Genomic DNA, 23866 nt, shown 5'->3' on the forward strand with positions numbered 1-23866 from the left:
CAAAAAATGATGTGGGCTTCATAGATAATTGGCAAACCTTCTGGAGGAAACCTGGTCTTGTTAGGAGAGACGGCATCCATCCCACTTTGGATGGAGCAGCTCTCATTTCTAGAAATATGGACAACTTTATTAAACCCCCCAAAATATGACTATCCAGAGTTGGGACCAGGAAGCAGAGTTGCAGTCTTACATGCCTCTCTGCAGCTTCTCTCCTCCTCTTATCCCCCCAAAACCCATCTCCATAGAGACTGTGTCAGCTCCCAAACATAAAAAATCACAAAGAAAGAACAATACAGTATCCACATCTGAACCAAAGAGTAAACAGTGAAATGTGGATTATTAAATAGTAGGTCTCTCTCCTCCAGGTCTCTGTTAATACATGATTTAATAATTGATCAACAAATTGATTTACTTTGCCTTACAGAAACCTGGTTGCCTATTAATCAACGAAAAACCAAGACAGACTCTTAATTCATTTCAAAGCCTGATGCTGATGCTTGTTCAGGTTTTATCAATCTTTGCCTTCCACTGTGCTCCCCTTTCCTGAACCCCATTGAAGAATTCTTCTCCTCGTGGCGGTGGAAGGTATATGAACGCCAACCTTACACCAGGGTAAATCTCCTGCAAACCATGGAACTGGCCTGTGGTGACATGGGCGTGGAGGCATGTCAAGCCTGGATATGGCATGCCAGGGGTTTTTTTCCCCCCGTTGCCAGGCCAGAGAAAATGTGGCCTGTGATATAGATGAAGTCCTGCGGCCTGACCCAGTATGGAGAAATGATGCTGTGGCGGAGTAATGCACTTTTTTCCTTTGTACTTCATTTTTATATTTGTGTGCTTTATTTCTACGTACTCAGTAGAGTATATAATTTAGATTGACTTGAAGCATGATTTGACAGCATAGTTCAATTTTGAGCACAGATTGAATTGTTTTGGGGTGAAAGTTTGGTTTTGCAAAAAGAGTCAGAGGTTTTGTGAATGTAGGTTGAAAACTGGGTTTTGTGTTCACAGTTTGGGGAAAAGGAGAGCAGCTTTTCAGGAATGTGTCTTAGCAATCGTGAAAAACTGTAAGTCTGTGCTCTCCAGTCCTTTCCTGGATGCCTGAGCGTGAGTGTTGGACTGAGCAGTGTAGTGTGTTTGTGAGGAGTGTGTCGGAGTACAAGAGCGGAGCAAGTGTACAAAGGAGTGGAGTGTGAGGAGCGAGGATAGTGGAGCAAATGAGGAGTGTGCATTACTCCCCACCTGCCGTGGATCCCTGGAGCCCCTAAATAATGTTCTTAAGTACTGATATGACATTTCGTATGCATTTCAGAGTTATATGAGTCAGTCAAGTACTTATGTTTTTAGACTTTGTTTTTCAGAGTATCCAGAGCCATACAAATAGAAGATCTAACACTATTCTTTTCAGTTTTAGGTAACTACTCTTTAACAAATTGTGCAATCTAATGATTGTTTCATATAGTTGCATACGATTGGATACGGAAGCATCTTTATGACACAATTACACATTAAATGCTTGAGGGTCCTGCGCAGTATCTTTGCTGTTCCTACAACTGTGATCTTCTGGATAGAAATCTCGTATGTTGTTCCTGGAATTTGCTGGAGTCAATCACCTAGCTTTGGGGTCACTGCCCCGAGTGTTCCCATTACCACTGGGACCACTGTTGCCTTCACCCTCCACATTTTCTCAAGTGCTTCTCTCAGCCTTTGACAAGAATCAGGACCCAGACACACGCCATTGCACCTTGCTATGTGTTTTATTGATACAGGCTTTTACACACTCTGTATGAGCAGCTTTCCAGTCATTCCACTCTTTCCACTGGTCCAAGAAAAATCCTTAAAAAGGGAGACATGATTTGATAATGGAGGTCAGGTTCCATATTTGTTCTGTAAAGTGTCCTTGAGTGTTTTGAAAGGCGCTTTTAAATAAAATGTATTATTGTAACCACTGAATTGGCACACAGGCACAGTAGCCCTCGGTACATTTTTTTGACAGCCATGTTAACATGACACAAAGTTACTTTCCTTTATGAAGTTGGCTCGCCATCTTCTCTATCTGTACTAGCCATTAAGAGGGTGTAGTGTTAGAGAGATGTAGTGGGACACATTTAACAAAGACCAAGCTTTCTTTCATTTTGAGCTTTTGTTTTGTTATTTGATCCAAATGGTTTGACAAAATCCACTGAAAACAATCAAAATAGAGATTATTGTAAGTGTGTGAGAATTAACTTCCAATCAACCGTTATCCTGTCATTTAGGGGATGACATTATCTTTTTGCAATATCTGATGCAATATAGACATTTTACATTCTTATGTCTAATTTGATTGGAGGAAGGAGCTGTCCAATCAAAACTTACTGTTCTTATAAGCCTTAAAACGAGAGGTTCAAATACTTCCCAGTAAAAGCAAAGTTGTTTGACTGAGCTCAGAGGATTTTGTGAAGTCTGATAAAGATTTACTACGTATTTTATCAATATTTGCTTTGCCTTTTTTCTTCTCCTCTTCAACTTCCAAACAGAATATGTCTTCACAGAATACTTCAATCAATGTAACACACTTTATTATAGGTGGTTTTGACACACTCAGTAGACCTATTGCTGTTGGCGTGGTTATCCTAATAACCTATCTTCTTGCTGTTCTTGCCAATATGGCAAATATCATGTTTATTATTTCTGACAAGAGATTACATAAACCAATGTATCTTCTGATTTGCAACCTTGCTGTTGTTGATATAATGTACACCTCCAGTTGCAGTCCAACAATGATTGGGGTTCTACTCGCAGGTGTTAATACTATATCCTATATGGCATGTTTAATTCAAATGTGTGTTTTCCATTTGGGAACAGCGATGGAGTCATTTGTTTTAGCAGTTATGGCATTGGATAGATTCATTGCAATAATTTATCCTTTCCAGTATCACAGTTATTTAACAAACACACGTGTTCTTGTTCTTACATTTATCGTGTGGTTTGTTAACTGTTTTTTTATGTGTTACATGCCTGCAACAGCTGTCCCCCTCCCACACTGCAGCTCCAGGCTTAGGTACACTTTCTGTGACTTTGCTGCTGTAATAAGAACGACCTGTGTTAACCCAGAAAAACATTTCAATGACGCTGCCATTATAGCATTTTTTATTTTATTTTTCACTTTTGTTTTCATTTGTCTTTCATATTGTGGAATCTTACTTTTTGTAAAATTATCTTCAAATAATGAAAAAAAGAAAATGGGGAGCACTCTTGTGAGTCACTTAATTTGTGCAATCGTTCATTACTGTCCTGCGTTTGTGCGCATTATCTTCACCAGGTTTGGTGTGGTATTGACTCTTGAGGAACGCCAAGGTTTATTAATTGGTGCAGTCCTCGGTCCATGTCTTGTAAATCCTTTTGTGTACTTTCTTAGAACAAAAGAAATTAAACAAAAGCTCTTTAAGATTTTCAAAAAGTTTTACACATATTACTGAGATCTTGTGAACTGAGTGTGCTTTTTATTTTTTTTTAGATAAACACAGAAATACCCCTAACTGATGTCGGTGTAAATTTTCAGAACATTATTTTACAAAATGGTTGAAACACCAACCATGCACTTTGATTCTGGCACAAAAGTGAGAATTATTTTACTTTTAGAATACACAAGATATTTGCACCTTAACTATTCAATTAAAATCATACAAAATTTAGAACAAAAGTTTTTAGTGTAACTGTTTTTGTGTCTGTGAGCAACAGTATGCCTTTTTCCTGCTATGCTGTAAACAATCATATTTTAATCAACAAAAACTAATCAACTTTATTTGAACTTTATCCCTCAATAATACTTTTGCTCGTTTCCAGACCTTCAGTTGTGTCTGATCAGGTGTTTGGAAACTAAGGGCGATCATGGCTCAAGAGTTGGGAGTTCGCCTTGTAATCGGAAGGTTGCCGGCTCGAGCCCCGATTTGGACAGTCTCGGTCGTTGTGTCCTTGGGCAAGACACTTTACCCGTTGCCTACTGGTGGTGGTCAGAGGGCCCAGGGGCGCCAGTGTCCGGCAGCCTCGCCTCTGTCAGTGCGCCCCAGGGTGGCTGTGGCTACAATGTAGCTTGCCATCACCAATGTATGTGTGAATGGGTGGATGACTGGATGTGTAAAGCGCTTTGGGGTCCTTACGGACTAGTAAAGCGCTATACAAATACAGGCCATTTAAGGATAGTATTTAATACCTGAAAGCAATCAGTTTTTATTACATTTCAAAAATGATCAAAATGAATGAATGGCTCCAACACCAGCCTAACATAGTTTAGATAGCTAAGAGAGTGGACTGCTGTATTTTCACAGACATTTCAGTTTGGTTTGTTAAGTGATCCTATATCAAAAAGGCATAAAACAAACGAACAAAAAAAGTTGCTCTGTGTGGGGGACATTTGGAAGGAATGACACGAGTAACTTGGCTCCCAGTAAAAGAAGATGCTTTTTTGTATTGGTAACATCCTCCTCTCATTCCAAATAATTGAGCACTGCTAGCAGCAACTCTTACAGCTCCTCCCATAATTTCGCACTCTGAAAAGGAAATTTCTACACATAGATATACAATAAGATCAGACACAAAGACACCTTTGTGACAGATTCTTAAAGCCTTACACACAGCCTCTGTTATACACATAAAATCATACATTTTTAAAAGCCTGTTATCTACTTGTTTTCTAAATTGGAGAAATTGTGATATTTTTTTTAACAAATTTGTAAATTACTTAATATAATGTTTACAGAAATAGCCAGTGGTGTTTTTTTGATATGGGGACATGGGCCATTGCCCAGGGCGGCATCGTGGTGGGGGTGGCATCATGGCATCGGCAAAAAAAAAAAAAAAGTTGCTCGCACCCATGCTGCCCTGACAACATGCCAGCGCATTTTGGGGATTTCATAGGCACCGAACGGTTTTCTATTGCCCATTTGCGAGGAGTAAGGGCGCCCTCCATTTACGAGGTGCACCTGCTGCTTTCTACACAAGGAGGAGAGGGAGGATTCTCTGGCTAGCTGGAGCACCTAATAACTAGCTCGTAACATTAAAAAAAAACCCCAAAACAAACAAACAAACAAACTAGGGCTATCAACGTTAACGCTGTCATTGTGATTAACGCTAGGACTCTGTTAACAAATTACCGCGGATCGCTCCATGCGTGGAGCTGCACGGCGTCAACGAGCTAACCGCGCTAACGCTAACGTTGATGCCATGCAGCCCCATAGCCCCATGCATGGGTCTGCACGGCCTAAAATCCTTTAATTTTCTCAAAAATCGACAGTGTGCCCTTATGTATGAATTCTGGTTGTGCTTACTGACCGCGAACCGATTTTATGTGGTACACGGCGCTCAGCAATCTGTTAAAAATGTTTTAGTACGACTTTGGTAAGCTACGAAGCTGCACCACTTGATGGATTATCGGCGCATTACGGCTACCGTAGTCTGGAGCCTCACGGAGTAATATGTATTGTGCTTCAACATAATATTACCGTACTGTGTAATACGGTAATATTACGTTGAACAAATGGCACCTGTTAAGAGACATGGTTACGAAGCGAACTCCAGGCTGTCAGTCACGCAGTAGAACTTGGGAACAGAGCAGCTGCGAAATCTGTCTTTGTTATTATGCTCATCATCTTTTAGTTTACATGCTGACTGCACAATTGTGAGCTTTTTGTTATGCACAAAAACAACATTGTTTTCTTTTATTTATGGAGCATTATTATTAAATGCTGATAATTTATTTCTAAATTATGTACATCTTTACATCTGCGCTGTATGTTAATAAAAGTGCCCGTGTGAGATATGGGACACAGCTTTGACTAAGAACTCTCTTTTTGTTCTTACTTTATGGCTTAAAAAAATATCGAGATATATATCACATTTCGCCATCCAGCTAAAGAATGTCGAGATATGAATTTTGGGCCATATCGGCCAGCCCTAATTAATGCAATTAAAACATTTTTAATGCAATTAATCCATCTGGAGCACAGAATGACTCAAAATCCCTGAAATGTCTCTGTCAACACATTATGGGCAGTTTGTCCAAAGTTTGTCCATTCAGCGTTAATCGCGTTAATCATGATGACGGCATTAATGCGTTGACATTGACAGCCCTACAACAAACACAAAAACAGAAGACATTATGATATAGACTTAAGATTTGCACCAATGTGTTTTCTAAATTCTATCACACTCATATATGCAAAAAGAGAACGCGAGGGCCCTCGGTGAGCCTGCTTGTTGCTGCTGCTCACACACAACCTGTTGAAAGGTGAAGGGGCGTGCTACTTCCAAATAGTGCACATTTAATTCATAATGTTGTCAATCCAAGCCCATTATGTATTAATTATTTTACCTGGGTTATGTGAAATCCCAGAAAAAAACAGGGAGTGTTCGCCCAGGGCACCAAACAGGCTAGGACCACCCCTGGAAGTAACTGTTGTTGAGAAAGCATTGGGGATCTCTGCTTGGCCACAGGTAGCACTCACACTATATAAATTCCATGCCCAAATCTCAACTAACTGTGCCAAGGCCCAAATCTGTAAGAATACCAAGGCATGGTTTAATTATTAGTTTGCCAGGTGACGGAATGTCCAAACCCAGACACACACGTATATGGTGATGGTGAAGAGGGAGAACAGTCCATGCAGCTGGGGTGCTCGCGACTCACACCTGCAGAACACCAATGCCGCCTAACCTCTGGTGAGTGCCTTTACTGTGGCCATAAGGGCTGCTTCATCTCAACCTATCCATCTTGATCAAAAGGGCGCTCCCATCGATGGTGAAGAGAGTACTGGTGGGCAACCTGTCTAGCAAAAGCTCTCTTCCATACTTCCAGGTCAGCACTGGTTCCAACAGCACAACCCTCATATTGACTAGTACAGGGCTGGGGTCACATAAACTGCCTCCGGGCTGCCACCCCTCAACCTGTGCCATCAGAACCTCTCGATTTAACGTCTGTTCCACTGGTGTACCATGATCTTGCTGAAGTGTTTTGTAAAGATCAAGCACTGTCATTACCTATGATTGTGCCATAGATCTCCTCCATGGTGCTTCACTCCCCACTAGCTGCCTCTATAGTCTCTCTCAGCCTGAAAGAGAGGCTATGGAGAAATATATTACCGTCATGGCTGCGGTGGCAGGTGTGTGGTGTGTGTGAGAGAGGACCCAAACGCTGGCACTGGCTTGGATGTGAGCGAGCTTTATTTAAACGTTGGTGGCACAAACAGAAACACAGCAAGCAAAAACAGAATCTAAAGATAACCTAAACTGGGAATAACTAACAAAACTAACCTGTACTGGCGACTCTGAGAAGAAACACAGACGGACTAGTGGCAAACACGAGAGATAAATAAATACACAGATGGGAACGAGGAAACTACACGCAGGAGGGAGGCACAGCTGATTCTGATTGACAAGACAAGACAGGGGAAATGCAAAGTGAACAGACTGGCATAAGACACAGACCTTCACAATAAAACAGGAAATGCAGAACACAAGGAAGCCACATAACAAACCCTAAAACTAGAACTCAAGAAACACTAAAAAACTAAGGAACTTGACACCATGGGAAGAAACCAAAAACCCAAAGTACAAAACTCAAAAAACACTGGGTCATCGACCCAGGACCATAACAATTACAGACTCTCGAATAGCTGGAATTATCCAGCCGTCCTCCTCTCCTGTAGGAGCCGAATCTTTCTTTGTTGAAAAGAAAAACAAATCCCTCCAACCCTGTATTAATTTTTGCGGTCTCAATAACATTATCGTTAAAACAAAATACCCATTACCAATTCTCACCTCTGCCTTCGAGTTGCTTCAGGGAGCTACCATTTTCAGTAAACTCAATCTGTGAAATGCCTATCATTTTGTACGGATAAGGGAAGGCAACGAATGGAAAACAGCATTTAACACTCATCTTGGGCATTTTTAGTATCTCGTATTGAGTTTCATGTAGACTCTGTGGCATTCCTGGGTTACATAATTGAGCAGGGAAATGTGAAACCAGACCCAGAGAATTGTCCAAGCAGTTGTCAACTGGCCCAAACTGCCAACTCCAGCTTTTTCTGGGGTTTGCCAATTTTTACCGTCGCTTTATTTGGGACTTTAGTAAACTCGCACTACCTCTCCCAACCCCTGCCACCCGGAACTGAATCAGCCTTTCGTGGTTTAAGTGGACGCATTGGATTCTGGGGTTGGAGCTGTATTATCCCAGCAAAATGATGGTAAGCTCCACCCATATGCTATATTCTATCATCGTCTTTCCCCAGCAAAGTGGAACTACGACATCGGTGACTGGGAGCTGCTGGCAATAAAACTGGCTCTAGAAGAATGGAAACACTGGCTGGAAGGCACCGTTCAACCATTCATTGTTTTTTCACAAAAACTGAAAAAGGTTTTCAATAACCTACAGACCTGGGACCTGCAATGTGAAACCTCTCTTGACAATACGCTCTAGCAGCCCCACTATATCCATTGCAATGTGACTGAATGGAACCTCAATAACAGGTAAAGGCTGTAAAGGAAACTTTGGGACATTTTTATCCCCGGCCAGCAGACAGTAAGACTCCTCAACCTCTCTCTTCGTGCCTGGCCAAAAGAACCTGCTGGCAATTTGGTCTCTTATCTTCTTTGTTCCCAGATACCCTGCCCAGGGAATACAATGCCCCAATCTTAAAACTTGTTCCCGCCACTGCTAGGGGACTACTAACGTTCCTTTGTCATCCCTGCTGGCTTTGTAGTTACATTGTTTTCTATTTGTTTTCTTTATTTGGTACATTTGCAGTAGGAAAAGATAATCTATGAATCCAGTGATACAGCTTTCTTATAAGAAATGTTTCTGTTAAAAATTATCGTGAAGTAGTCACTTCCTGTGAGTCGCGGGAACCGGAAGTTGTGCGCAGGAGAGACAAGACAGAACGGTAACACGGCGGACCTTTTTGGAATGTACAACTTTTCTACTGCTGGTTTTACAAGGCATAGACGGTAAAAAAACATTATGCTGTTATTTGTTTAACACTTGTGCACTTTGTGAAAGGAAATAAGTGCCTGAGATGAATATCATATGTGCTATTGATATTATTTTACTTGTTTCTAGTTTTCATGGTGCTCCATGATTGTGAGAGGAATAAAAGAATTGTGGACATTAGTACGAAGCGTGGATTTTTTCGACCAGAGTAGATACAACCAGTGTCCAGGAGGGTTTGGGCTTTCCTACCATTTATCTTCACGGCAGTGGATTGCTGCTTCCCTTCCCAAACTTCATTCTCACAGGGCCTTGGAAGGGTATACACATATGCTGCTCTGGCCTTTCTGGCTGGACACATGCTTAATGTGACCCTCCACCCCACAATAGAAACAAACAGGTTTGGTGGTTAACTTAGGGGGGATGTGTTTTTACAAACACATCCCCCTACTTCAAAGACCTGAACTCCTTAGGACCACCCCCAACCCCAGATGACTTACCATGTGAAGTGAAAGATTTGGCCGAAGCCCCGAACCAAAAGCTTCTGGCTCCTCGCCTTGCTGCTTGAAACGTTTCCACCAGTTGAGCAGCTTCCTGCGCTGACTTTGGACCCCTTTCATTCAGCCACACCTGGAGTTCTGGAGTCAACGAGCGATAAAACTGCTCAAGGATAATTGCGTCTCCAACCTGCTCCTTGGTTTTCTTATCTGGTTTGATCCATTTGCCATACAGGTCCTTCAGACAATTATAAAACGATTTTGGACTCTCACCGGGCCGGTTGTCAGGCTCCCAGAACCACTGTCGGTATACCTCTTCATTAATGTCATACTTTGAAAAAAATCGCTTCTTTAACCTTTTGGTAATCCCCAGTGTCCTCTGCTGCCATAGCCACATAAGCTGCTCGACCTCTTCCTGACAGGTAAGGAACCAGTCTCACCGTCCACTCCACTTCAGGCCCCTGATACGCCACTGCCAGCCTCTCAAAGGTTATCAAGTACTGCTCGATGTCATCACCTACCTCCAGCTATGGTATCACTGCTTTTCCCCAGCTCCGACCTTCTTGGTCTCTCGAAACACTGGGTGGGATCACCATTTCGTCTCTCAATTGCTGCCAGGGCGGCAAAGGCTCCTGGGGCTAGCCTGCTGCACTTTGTTGCTGCTCCAAATCATCTCGAAGATTGTTTATTTGGATCTGCATCTGGCGCCATCTTTTATCTTGCTCTATTGATTCTTTCTCCCACCTGTCACTCATGTCCTGCTGGAAGCGTACGCACTGTTGTAGCAACCCTGCAATAGAATCTAAATCTGTAGTATCGGGATGCAGCTGCTCCTGCCTAGGCTTCAAGATCAGGGGCAGTCCTCCTACACTGAAAAAAATATGTTGTTGGATTTACTTAATTCAATGGTGGACATTTGTTGCACACAGATGTTTTGCTTTGGCAGCAACTTAAACAATTGAGTTTAATTAACACAATTTATTCATGTTCAATAAGCCTGTGCAATTTGTGTTGATAAAATGTGACTTAAACATGTTTTGATGAAGTAATTTGAGCTCTTGGAATATTTTAATCCTTCACAATTTTTTCACTTTATCCCAACACCATTCAATAACTTTTACCCAATACTACTTGGTCACTTAAATACTACATGTTATCTTCAAATTACATTTTGCTATTATATTCTAGTATCAAATACACAATTTTCAAATGGAGGCCTTATAACAGATTGTATTGTTCTCTTCCAAGATGGTTGCTGGCATCCACCAGTAACCTTTCAAAACAAAATGTCTAATTTCACTGCATTGACAGTAGGTAAAGAATTAAACTGACATTACTCCTCCACTGAATCTATATAAATCAACAGTTAAATAATGTCAGTTCTTCCGTGTTCTCTGGAATCAATCACAGCAAAGAAATTAGACTTTCTTTTGAAAAATGTTGGGAAAGAACAATACAAAACATTCTATTTAAGGCCTCTGACGTCAAGATTCAGTTAAACAACAATTATAACTAAACAATTTGAGGTAGTGTTAGTTTCCATTAACATTAAATTAGGTTACTGAATTGGCAAACACCTTCCTATTAACATTACCCATTTTACCCCAATAACTAAAGAAATTAGCACTTGCAGGTCAAAACCTTTATTCAAGAGATGCAAAAATAACATTGATTGATTGATTGATTGATTGAATCTTTATTTTGAACATGTTGAAAAAGTATAAAAAAAAAATAGAATTAAAAGAGACAAATGAACAAAGCAAACAAAAGGAAAACGAGCAACCACAACTCCAAATAACGTCCATGTTCAAAAAGGAGCAGGAAGAAGCATAAGCTTATTTAATCCCACCCCTTTTCCACTATCTAGTATCAATAGACTACAGAAATACCTCCTTGTAATTACATTATATGTTATGTGTAATTTTTTTTTTTTTTTTTTTAATATATACACATATATGTTTCTATCTATCCATACCTACGTATATACACACATACGCACATATACACATTTTCAATAACCCCATTAACACCTGAAGGATACACAACCTACAATTTTATATATATTTAATATATATATATATATATATATATATATACACACACATACATACACACACATACACATATATATATATACATATATATATACATATACACACACATATATATATATATATACATACATACATACATACATATACACATACATATATACCCATACCAACAAACCCGTGCATGCGCACATCCTCAGTATTTGACCTCAGTATTTGTCCAGCTCTTCCATATTTCTGATGACCAACACTTTGGCTTGTTCCGGTGTTCCATTGAGTTTAATGAATACTTTGCAGTTGGTGGTCCATGTATTTTGAATTTTTCCCTGTTTCTTCAAGTAACGTGCTTTCCTGGCAATGTCCGCATTTCTTTTTATCAGATGTTCGTTCATGAAGACATCGGATCCTTTCAGTTTCCTCCCTTGTTTTAACAGTGCTGTTTTCTGTTTTCTGTTTGCAAATCTCACAATGATGGCTGGTTTGTTACTGTCATTTTTTCGGGGTAGAGGGTGGCAAGCCTCAATGTTGTTATAATCCACTTCCACACCTTTGGACCGTAGAAAGGTAACCACTTGATGCTCCGTGGAGTTGACATCTTCCTCTCCTGGCCCTCCTACATTGTCAGTGGCGACCGCCCGGGCGTATGACCGGGGTTTGATGCGAAGCCCCATGATGATAACATCGTTCATCCGGGTGTACTGCTCCAAATCCGCCACTCTGTTCTCCAGGTACGCCAGCCGCCGATCCTTCTCGGCGTTCTGGATGCGGAGAGCCTTAACTTCCTCGACCAGGTCCAGGATGGCTTTCTGCTGCAGTTTGACAGTAGAAATCTCCTCTGTCATAAACTCCAGCGACTTCTTAATATCGTCTCCTTCCTCGGCTGACAGAACTTTTTTCGGGCCCATGCTGAGAGACGCTCTCGTAGCTTTGCCGTGACGACCGGCTAGCTACTTCCCAGAATCCTTTGCGGGATTTGATACAGTGACTGTCAAAAATTACAGCACTGATCATACTGTGACATGTTGGTTCAAAACAGCACACTTAGAAATATTCAACGTTCTTTACTTCAACTGAATGAAACTGAAAATACCATTTCACACGACCCATATGGGATATTTAGACTGTATAACTGTTCACGCTACATCTCTTCACTAGTAAAAGAAAGAAAAAATACAAAGAGAAATTTAAAAATGCTGCCAAACAGACAAACAGAACTTGTACAGAGCAAAAGGAAAAACAAACAACAACAAAAACGGCTCGTCCTCATGGCAGTTGCAGAGTATATAAAAATGAACCCTGCGATCCGTCCCTGGAATTGAGCTTCAAAATGCAGCAGAACAAGTGTGAGATTTAAATGTCCTCTCACCTAGAGCTGGTCACCTCACATGCATAACAGTGAGCTTCGTTGCAGGAGCAGTTTTGTCTTAGTTGTGAGCTTTTCTTGAGAGCTGAGTTGCATCCAACTCCATTACCACCCTCTGAAATCACCTCAAAAGTGTAGCAGAGTTGTGATGGGTAACTCATGTTGAAAGAATAAAAAAGGTCCAAACAGCATGGCTACTGCAAAGGTCACGTTATCCAGATCTTGAAGAACAACATCAGAAAAGTCATTGCCTGGTGCATCTCTGGAGACAGATGTTCATTGTGGTTTTCTCAATCTGTGCAGTGGCCTCAGTCAAGTCCTGGTTAAACACAAAACATTTCTTTAAGATTCCTTTTTAAACTCATCTCTTTTGAATCTACCAGTTCTAATGTTAGAGTAATTTAAACCAATGCAAGCAACATAGTAAATAGCTATAGCCAAAGAGTGGCCTGCCATGCTGCCATTCATGGTCTAACAGAGTTTCTAAGAGAGAGTGAAAAACATAATAATTTCAAATGCTTTACATTAGTTTTTGTTAGAAAGACACCGGCCCATCAGAAATCCAGGTTATGTCACTCAGAAGATGTTAGAATTTAGACTTTCAGCCCCACAATTTGGTTAGCTGTTGGTCAGTTGGTCTTTTTTTTTTTTTCAAACAAAAGCTAATGTAAATACTGGTGGGATTTTCCTTTGTTCATTAGAATGACAAATTTAAAGTTTTTTCACACTGATGTGACCCCTAATACAGGGGTAGGGGTGGGGCCTCAAGGGCCGGCGGCCGAGTTCACTACCAGGCTTCATGTGAACTTCAAATTATTAAAGAGGACTACTGGTCCTAACCAGTCCAATGAGGATCAAGTGGATAACTAAATGCATTTTTAAATGTTGCAAAGCCACAATCTACTCATAAAACACTCACCATGAACTCCTGCACCAAGATGTTGCAATTGTCTTTCACACAGATGCGGAGCACTTTGATGAGACTCCCTTTGAGCATTAATGTCATCCTAAAGTATTATAACAAAGAAAACAGAGATTTGTGAACTTTTCAGTAGCACAGAAGAAAATGATCCCAGACAAAAACTCTTGACTTTTTAAACCAGTCAACATGCAACACCAGCGTCTACAAAGCAATATCAAAAGTTCCTGTTTGACATCAGCTTTATGGATATATAGTTTCCAGAACATTTATTTTTAAAAAAAGATAAATTTTTCTCAGTGGGCCAGTAAATGCGTGACGAAAATTATGGCATCCTTTTAGTGGAATCATTACTCACAGGTAATAGTTGACTGTTTCAATGGATGTAGCATAAAAATCTTTTACTGACCTAATGCAATACATATACACTGTAGTTAAAGAATTTTAAAGTTCTTACTGTCATCATGGCAGCTACATCCTTTAGCTTTGTGCCCTGTTCCCCCGATCACTTTGCAAACACGTTCAGCAGACTGTCAGAGAGAAACTCAGCTCCGTCAGAAACCTTGACTGTAAAGGCATGGTTGGGATGCACTGGAATGCTGCATTTTATCTGAAATGACATAAAATTATTTTGAAATAACAGCAGGCACTGTGCTTGGTTAATCAGTAATGTTTTGTTGAATAAAAACTGTGTTTCCAGATCTTATGGGATTAAAAAAAATCCAAAGATGTTTGTTTCTGATTTGCAACCCAACAACCCACAAGTTACAACCTCATTTCAGTTCAAGTGTGCATTAATGCGAGTCCAGTAATTACCTTTCTGGCAATACATACAGGTATAAGTTAAACCTATGGCAGATTTTGGATTTCTCAGTTGTATTAATAGGGTGAGTATGCATGCACCTAATAATTATAAAAAACCTATTATAATTAAGTTACAGAAACGAAAATAGAATATACTTTCTTACCATAACACCTTGAACCCACAATCCATCAGCTGACTCCTGGTGAAATGCAGAATAGAGGTCGTCTCTCAATGTGCAGCAAAAAAAACAAAAACAAAAGGACAGCAGGTGAGGGCAGGAGGGGTAGGGATGTAAGCTAGCATAATGCCGCTGATGATATTAGCTAAAGCTGTTCAATGTTCAAAATCTCACTAACACCACGGTGCAGTAAGTACACAATGTAACTGAAGAGTCAGTTGGCAAATCTATTCACACAGAAAACCAAATTATGTTATGAGCGCCTCGTAATTAGGTTTAATGTGATATTACGGCTCTTGTGCCAAAGACAAATTCAAATGAAAAAGCGCCAATTCTTTGACAACAGATAAAACAGCAAATAAGCTAACGGCTCTTTTTTAGCATGTTACATGGCGACACTCTAGACGTTTAACTACATTTGGCTGAAATATGGTAAAAATTAATTTAAAAAAATCAAGACATACCAAAACCGTAGAGTTTGCTGCTCGACTTGACTGAGATGGATGCCTTTTTGAACCACGATCCAAAGCCCGCGAGATGAAATCACGCGTGGTTTCACGAGATTTAACGTTGCTATCTTATTGACTTACTTCACCTGAACATGATATTGTGGCGTGTTGGGGGAGCGGCTAGTTCTCTCCCATCATGCCTTGGGACGTGTGCTGCTGTTTGAATGTTCTTGTTTTGTTGTTTATGGTTACACTACTTTTAACTGTTATCCTGAATGTTGTGTTTGTACTGTGGTTCAAAGGCACTTACAGTTGTTGTTTTATAGAATGAATGCAACCATGGGTGAGTTCTGTTATGCTGTTGATGACCCTCGAAGCACAGTGTAGCATCAGTGTGTGTTGTAATAAAGAGCTCCCCCTACCAGCTTGGGGTTGAATAACAATCTCTCTCTTTGAGCTTCTTTGTAAAGTTTCCTCTGCATGCCACATTGGTGTCAGAAGTGGGATTCCAAGAGCATGGCCACTATGCTGAAAGAAGAAGAGGAGCTGAGGAAGATTGAGGAGCTTATCACTCACCTGGAAGCAGTGAATGGAGCACAATCGAAGAAGCGGGGAGATCCCCGGGCAGCAGCAAGCCAGCCAGGGGAAGACCTGTGGGGCTTACCAGATGGAGCCTCACACCCCCGCCCACTGGGGAGCTGTCGGAGCCGCCAAGGCATGCTGCAGGCTCCAAGACCACGAGCGACCAGCCAGCCTTCACTCATGGTGATGCCTGGGAGCAGCACACCCTCATTGTTGGCAGCCGAGGGGGACAACGCCAACTGTCTCCAGGACCAAGTGCAGCCGCCGCTGCCATCAGGGGCTCCTGTCCGGGGGAGCATGAAGCTGCCACGCTATAATGGGGAGGCACCTCCAGAGACCTACCTTATCCAGGTACAGCTGGCTGCTCAGCTAAACGGTTGGTCAACAGAGGAGACAGCTGTCCAAGTTGCCCTCGCCTTGGAAGGCAGGGCCCTGCAGATCCTCACAGATCTTCAGCCAGAAGAGCGTTTAAGTTGGCCTGCTGTTGCCAGAGCAATGCAGAGCAGGTTTGGCCTCCGTACACATGCAGATGATAACCGAGATAAACTTGCTAACCGCCCACGGAGACAAGAGGAGAGTCTGGGTGCCTATGCTGCTGACCTACGTCTTTATGCACGTAGAGGGTACCCTGCTTTTGATGCTGCAGCACAAGAAGAGCTTGCTCTCCAGGCTTTTGTCCGGGGTCTCCAGCCAAAAAGACTACAAGAGCACATCCGTCTGCATGCACCAGAAACCCTGGCGGCAGCTCTGAGGCCGAAAGAGTGGAGCATGTGCTCAGCCCAGGTGCACGCAGCCCTGGCATAAGTCACCAAGTGCGCCAAACGGACTACGAAAGGAGCGACGAGGCGGAGGAGGCCCGCCAAACCACCAACACACCACCCTGGCGATCTCGGCGAGGGAATAGGCGAGCAGGAGGCCAATCCAGGGGTAACTGCCATCGGTGCGGAGAACCAGGCCACATCGCACGCTACTGTCCAGCACCAAGCCCACAAAGCCTGGCACCCCAGCTGCCGTTAAACTAAGGCGGGGTGGCACAACGGAGGAACTGCCCCCTGCCACCACTCTGTCCTCCGAATCACACTTGCGGGTTGGCCAGCTCGGCCAGACACGGGGACTGTATCTGGACTGTGACCTCACCGGCACCACCTGTAGAGCCCTGATAGACACTGGATCCACGCTCTCCTTAGTACAGGCTGGAGTCCTCCCTGGTTCTGATGGCCCAATACCGCAGGGTTGGCAGCCTACTCAGCTCCACATCACCACAGTCACGGGGGAGCGTGCCAAAGTTAAGGGGGAAAGATCCCTCCCAGTGACTGTTGCTAACTGCACCGTGGACCACCAGTTCTGGCTAGCCAGCATCCAGGACCAATGCATCATTGGCCTGGACCTGCTAGCCAAATGGGAGGCCACAGTGGACGTGTCCCGAGCAATCCTTTACCTGGGCACGGAGGCTGTGAAGCTCCACACCACAACGGAAGTCCCGCTGCCTGCCTCCACCTTTTCAGCCAGCGTCAGGAAGCCTGAGGACCTGTCGCCGCTGGCGGGGGAAGGGGCCTCCCCTTCACCAGCAGTACCGCAACTGTCTGCAGAGACCAAGCAAGCTGTCGAGGACCTATACCAGAGGAGCTGCGAGGGTCTCCAGGCTGATCAGCGACGGCAGCTGCGAGAGATACTCGACTTGTTTGCCGACATCTTTGCAGCCAAGGATGAGGACTGCATGCAAACCAGCCTGGTACAACACGACATTGACACTGGGGCTGCACGGCCCATCTGCCTCCGCCCTCGTCGCCTTCCCCTTGCCAAGCGTGCCGCAGCAGAGCAGAAGATCAGGGAAATGGCAGAGGCGGGCATCATCGAACCCTCAAACAGCCCCTGGGCAGCCCCGGCTGTACTGGTTCGGAAAAAGGATGGTACCTGGCGGTTTTGTGTCGACTATCGTCTACTCAACAGCATCACACGCAAGGACTCCTACCCATTGCCCCGGATTGACGATGCCCTCGACGACATTGCTGGGTCCTGCTGGTTCAGTTCCCTCGATTTGCGCAGTGGCTACTGGCAGGTGGAGCTGACGCCAGAGGCCCGCCCAAAGACTGCTTTCTCCATTGGCCAGGGACTGTGGCAGTTTAAGGTGATGCCCTTCGGCCTCTGCAATGCCCCAGCCACATTCGAGCGCCTAATGGAGAGGGTTCTGGCTGACATCCCCCGCGACCGCTGTGTGGTCTACCTGGATGACCTCCTCGTCCACGCGACAGACTTCGAGAAAGCCTTGGCTAACCTGACTGCTGTTTTCCACGCTATCCGCCAGGCTGGCCTTCGCCTCCACCCCAAAAAGTGCCATCTCTTCCGAAAGGAGACGACCTTCTTGGGTCACGTTGTGAGCGGAGCAGGGGTTTCCACTGACCCTGCGAAGGTGGCCGCTGTGAAAGACTGGCCCATTCCGGGCAACATTGCTGAGTTGCGGAGTTTCCTTGGCCTGGCATCATACTACCGGCGTTTCGTCAAGGACTTTGCTACCATTGCAAGCCCCCTGCACTGGCTCACACAGAAGGGCCGGGAGTTCCATTGGAGTGAGGACAGTGCCGTGGCATTTGATCGGCTCCGATCTGCACTGGTTGAGGCACCGGTGCTAGCCTACCCAGACCTGCAGCTCCCTTTTGTCGTGGACACCGATGCCAGCAACACAGGGGTGGGGACTGTACTGTCGCAGGAAGGCCCTGAGGGGGAGCGGGTCATCTCCTACTACAGCCATTCCCTCAGCAGACCGGAGAGGAACTATTGTGTCACCCGTCGAGAGCTGCTGGCCATCATCCTGGGTCTCCGCCATTTCAGACTCTACCTCTACGGGAAGAAGTTCCTCCTGCGCACAGACCATGCGTCCCTCACTTGGCTGCTCAGCTTTAAAGAACCGGAGGGACAGCTAGCCCGGTGGTTGGAAACGTTGCAAGATTACCACTTTGAGGTTCGTCACCGGGCGGGACGTCTCCACACCAATGCAGATGCCCTCTCCCGACGCCCTTGTGAGGAAAAACAGTGCAGGTACTGCCAACGCTTGGAGGACCGGGAGGGCATGACTTCAGTGATCGCGTCACCACAGGGCGGCCCTGAGAATGACTCTGTTCCAGGTGGGCATTGTAGCAGACTTCAGGTCCAGTCCGCCGCGGGGGATACTTAGGGTCTGGAGGCCATGGATCCCCAACAGCTGCAACACAACCAGAACCAGGACCCTGCCCTTTCCCAGGTTCAGTGTTGGATTGGAGCCGGTCAGAGACCATCATGGCCAGAGGTATCTGCACTGGACCTCGAGACCAAGGCTCTCTACTCCCAATGGGCCAACCTCACAAACCGAAACGGCCTCCTCTATCGCCGCTGGCAGGCTCCCGGGGGTCACCGTGAGGTCTTCCAGCTCGTGGTACCTCAACAGTTGCGGTCCAGGGTGCTCCAGCTGGTTCATGGTGCAGCGGGGGCAGGACACTTTGGAGTTACCAAGACTCTGCGGCGACTCCGGTCTCGGTTCTGCTGGCCCGGGTGTTGCCAGGACGTAGAGCTCCATGTCCATCGGTGCAATGCCTGCACGGCTCAGAAAGGGCCTTCCCAACGCTCTCATGCCCCCTTGCAGCAGTATCAGGTGGGGGCTCCCATGGAGCGGGTTGGTGTGGACATCCTGGGACCCTTCCCCACCACTGACCAGGGGAACCGCTACGTCCTGGTTGCCATGGACTACTTCACTAAGTGGCCTAAGGCCTATGCAGTCCCTGACCAGAGTGCTGTTACCACTGCTGAGCGTCTGGTCAACGAGATGTTCTGCCGGTTCGGGGTACCAGAGGAACTGCACAGCGACCAGGGCCGGAATTTTGAGGCTGCGGTGTTCAAGGAGGTCTGTCAGCGGCTGGGTATCAGGAAGACCCGGACGACGCCACTGCACCCCCAAAGCGATGGGTTGGTGGAACGCTTCAACTGCACCCTGGCCACCCAGCTTGCTATCCTGACCTCCCACCAGCAGCGTGACTGGGATAAAAACCTTCCCCTGGTCCTAATGGCCTACCGCTCTGCAGTCCAGGAGTCTACTAAGTGCACTCCAGCGGCCTTGATGTTCGGTCATGAGCTTCGTACCCCAGTGGACTTGGTGTTTGGATCTCCCCCCGGGCCGGAAGTGTGCGGGGACCCCGGGTTGGACTACCTCCACAACCTCCTCGCCCGGCTCCGAGAGGTGCATCAGTTGACCAGGCAGGCTCTCCGAGATGCAGGTTCCCGGCAGAAGCGAGCTTATGATACCCGCTGCAAGGGCGAAGGACTTTCGCCCGGTCAGCATGTGTGGGTCTACAGCCCGGAGAGAAAGAAAGGGCTTTCTCCCAAACTGATGAGCCAGTGGGTTGGACCCTGCACTGTTCTTGAGAGGCTGTCCGACGTGGTCTACAGGGTGCGGCTGGTCAAACGGAACAGGGTGGTCGTACTCCATCGCGATCGCCTGGCACCCTATCAGCCCTTGAGTCCATCCAGGGAGACGTCAGGGTCCCAGCTTCAACCACAGGCCCCCAACCTGGCCTCGGAGGCAGCTGGGGGACCCACGGAACGTCCTCAACGAAGCCGTCGCCTTCCCCAACACCTCAGAGACTTTGCTATGGACATGCCGGTTGCTGGGGACAGCTAACCACTCAGGTGGGGGCTGTGTGGCGTGTTGGGGGAGCGGCTAGTTCTCTCCCATCATGCCTTGGGACGTGTGCTGCTGTTTGGATGTTCTTGTTTTGTTGTTTATGGTTACACTACTTTTAACTGTTATCCTGAATGTTGTGTTTGTACTGTGGTTCAAAGGCACTTACAGTTGTTGTTTTATAGAATGAATGCAACCATGGGTGAGTTCTGTTATGCTGTTGATGACCCTCGAAGCCCAGTGTAGCATCAGTGTGTGTTGTAATAAAGAGCTCCCCCTACCAGCTTGGGGTTGAATAACAATCTCTCTCTTTGAGCTTCTTTGTAAAGTTTCCTCTGCATGCCACAATATGAACAATTTAATACACCCTTTCTGCATATCATGTAGCTTTTACACTATATAGTTACATTTAACTTTAAAACATGAGGCAATTGTGTTAAATACATGCAAGATGCTTACATAAATCCAAGAGATGGCCAGTCCCTTTTTTTCAGTGTATAGCGCCCTCCTCCAGGCAGTCCTCTGCCACCTCCATCTTCTAAACTTTGGCTTGTGACTTCGGACCCATTTTGCAACTATTAATATGTTCCACCCCCACTCACCAAGCGCCGCATCCCACTTCTGACACCAAAATGTAGGTAATGGTAATGTGAAGGTAATGTGAATGGGACCAGATGGGAAAAAACTGCCAGTTGTTTTTCAAAGCTTTGAATATATTGTAACGATAGTTAAAGGTTATTTTACAGTGATAGGTTGGTTATCTCTGCACACTGTTGTTATTTCTTTAAGATACATGTTTGGTTGTACTGCAGGAAAAAGTACGGTGGCTGGGGAGTGCAAAGCGCAACAAATTAAAAAATGGCAACAAATTAAAAATCCACAACAAATTAAAAAACCGCAACAAATTAAAAATCCTTGACGGAAAGGGATTGTCTGAAATACCGGAAGTGGAGAGTGATGTCACGAGAGGGGGCGTGGTCAGGATTTTTGGTTGAGGCGCCATGTTTCTGGGCTGAACAAAGCGCTAGCGAAAGAGGAGCGAAAGTACACGGATAACACCAGCTATGGTTCGTACTTGCTGTGCGGTCGGTTGTAAAGTTAGATCGCACGACCGGCAAGGGAATAAGGTTGAAAATGGTTTATGTTTTCATTCTTTCCCCACCTGGAAGCAACATGAGGCAGCTCATGTATCGGATGTTACCAAAAGAAGGCGTCTAGTCTGGATAGCAGCTGTGAGACCAGCTGATATCCAGTTCTCTTCCATCTCCAAATATCTGTTGGTGTGCTCCAGACATTTTCATTCCGGTAAGTTATAGATATGTTCATATCACTCTTTATCGGTCTTTTAAGTCTGACATCACTAGCCGTGTCTTGGCTCAAACTCCCAAGAGCACCTGCAGGTCCATAAATCACACGATCACTGTGGCATCACTGAGTGTTGAAAAACTATCTAAAGTCTTTCATCTGTAATAAAATGATCAGCGTTCTGCTCTACCATGTGTAACAATTGAGTTTATCATCCAGGCATCCATGAAAACGAAATTAGCAGGAAGTTAGCTCGCTAGATTCCATCTAAATACAATATAGCATGTCCTAACTGAGGGATTTTGGAAACAAATTCAAACGTACAGCTCTGCTATCACTTCCAACATAAATGAAGACAGAAAACTAAACAGCAGTGACGTTTGTAGGGTGCTGAAGTTTGGCTAGCTGGTGTAAAACAATGTGCTACGTGACCGTTAGCGACACAGCTATGTTAGCATAATATAAACACTAACTTTTTCCACTTGATAAAAGTTATCGTGAGGATTCTCGGTGGTCAGGAACAAATATAATCTCATGGCAGGATGCTGTGAACGGACCAAACTTCAGCCAGGAGAACAACTGAGATAATCCATCCACAAGAATGAATAGGATTAGTCATTCATATACTGCTGCATAGGCTGGGCTGTAGCTACATCTTACAGTTTTTTACAGACGCTAGGACACATTTCTCAATACTTAGGTCACGTTTGCAAAACTCCTCACACAGTGAGCACAACAGAAGTCTATGTGGGCTAAACTGAGGACCAGTTATCATTGTTTTGGCACAAAATGCATTCAATGACTACATCTCTCAAATTTCATGAATTATCTTCTCACTCAGACACAACAACTGCCAAAAATCTTTGTACGTACAGGACATTTTGCATGTGCTTACATACTGTTTTCAAAACTGTTAAACTTATGGCCAAAACAATAACACAATGCAAAACTTGAAAAGACAGCAAAATCCAACAGCAATATTTTATTGAAACATATTCTAAATCTAAAAATGCAGTTTAACCAGCCACAGCTGATTCCCATTGTAGATGAACCTCTACACAGGTGTTACTCCTATTTATTCTATTTATCCCCTTTGTATATTTTATTTATATTTGTCTCTGTATTTATATATGTGTGTGTGTGTGTGTGTGTGTGTGTGTGTGTGTATATAACAATTCTGTAACTGTAACTTCGGTCGTTGCTGTGCTTTTTGGAAGTCGAATTTCCCAGAGGAACCCACCCGAGGGATTAATAAAGTTCTATCTTATCTTATCTTATCTTATCTTATCTTACTCCTTCAATTCCATTACAAAAGGAGACAACTGCTGAATAGGTTTGTTTTGTGACGTAAACATGGACCCAGCCAGAAATGGAGAAGTGGCTGCAGAGTGGCTGGGAGGGGGCGAGGAATATGTATGCGTGGTGGAAGAAGAATAAGAGGAAGATCAAGAGCTGTAGTCTCAGATGAGATCAGAGCTACTGTAATTGATCATGTAGTAAATCATGGTCACTCAATGAGAGAGGCTGGTCAGAGAGTGCAGCCAAATCTGCAACGCTCTACAGTGGCATCTATTGTTAGAGTTTTCCGGCAAACCAACAGGTAACTTGTATTCTGCAGGGGCATTTGCACATTTCAGAAGTAAATAAGCTTTTGTGTAATTGTTGTTGCATTCCTACTTAGGACTCAACGGTTACCTCACACAGGAGGGAGAGGACGGATGTTCACTGATGTGCAGGAAACTGCCATTGTTGATATGGTCATCAGAAACAATGGGATAAAACTCACTGAAATTAGACAAAGAGTCTTGGCAGACAACGTTACCTTCGCAAATATTCACAGTGTAAGCGTAACAACAATTTCTAGAGTCCTGAAAAAACATCAGGTCAGGATGAAGCAGTTGTACACTGTGCCTTTTGAGAGGAACTCTGAACATGTCAAGCAACTCAGGAACCAGTATGTCCAGGTAAGATCAGAATAAAATACAGATCTGTTTTTGAACAAAACCAAACACACACAAAGACAATTATACAAATTTACTACTGTAACAGCTTATGTTGCCTTGTGGATTTATGTTAGAGAGTCATGGAGATTGAAGGCAGGCAAACG

The 23866-nt window shown here is 44.3% G+C and overlaps 1 protein-coding gene and 2 long non-coding RNA genes across 3 annotated transcripts; 2 read left to right on the top strand and 1 right to left on the bottom strand.

Annotated features, from left to right (window-relative positions):
- Positions 1 to 2522: 2522 nt before the first annotated feature.
- LOC309721109 (olfactory receptor 52E4-like) lies at positions 2523 to 3461 on the top strand (the record flags this gene model as incomplete). Its single annotated transcript, XM_082558460.1, has 1 exon — positions 2523 to 3461. One exon carries the CDS (start codon positions 2523 to 2525, stop codon positions 3459 to 3461), a length of 939 nt encoding a protein of 312 aa, XP_082414586.1.
- An 8725-nt stretch (positions 3462 to 12186) lies between these two features.
- Positions 12187 to 15937, bottom strand: LOC309687014. The gene is made up of 4 exons (XR_014270603.1): positions 14761 to 15937; positions 14250 to 14402; positions 13793 to 13880; positions 12187 to 13192 (listed from the first exon to the last, which is right to left on the bottom strand). It is a non-coding gene; the product is annotated as an uncharacterized lncRNA (long non-coding RNA).
- A 7158-nt stretch (positions 15938 to 23095) lies between these two features.
- On the top strand, positions 23096 to 23866 carry LOC309687804. The gene is made up of 3 exons (XR_014270864.1): positions 23096 to 23359; positions 23441 to 23723; positions 23837 to 23866. It is a non-coding gene; the product is annotated as an uncharacterized lncRNA (long non-coding RNA).

Source organism: Aulonocara stuartgranti (assembly GCF_965226115.1).
Source record: "Aulonocara stuartgranti genome assembly, chromosome: 14".
In the NCBI taxonomy this organism is placed as follows: domain Eukaryota; kingdom Metazoa; phylum Chordata; class Actinopteri; order Cichliformes; family Cichlidae; genus Aulonocara; species Aulonocara stuartgranti.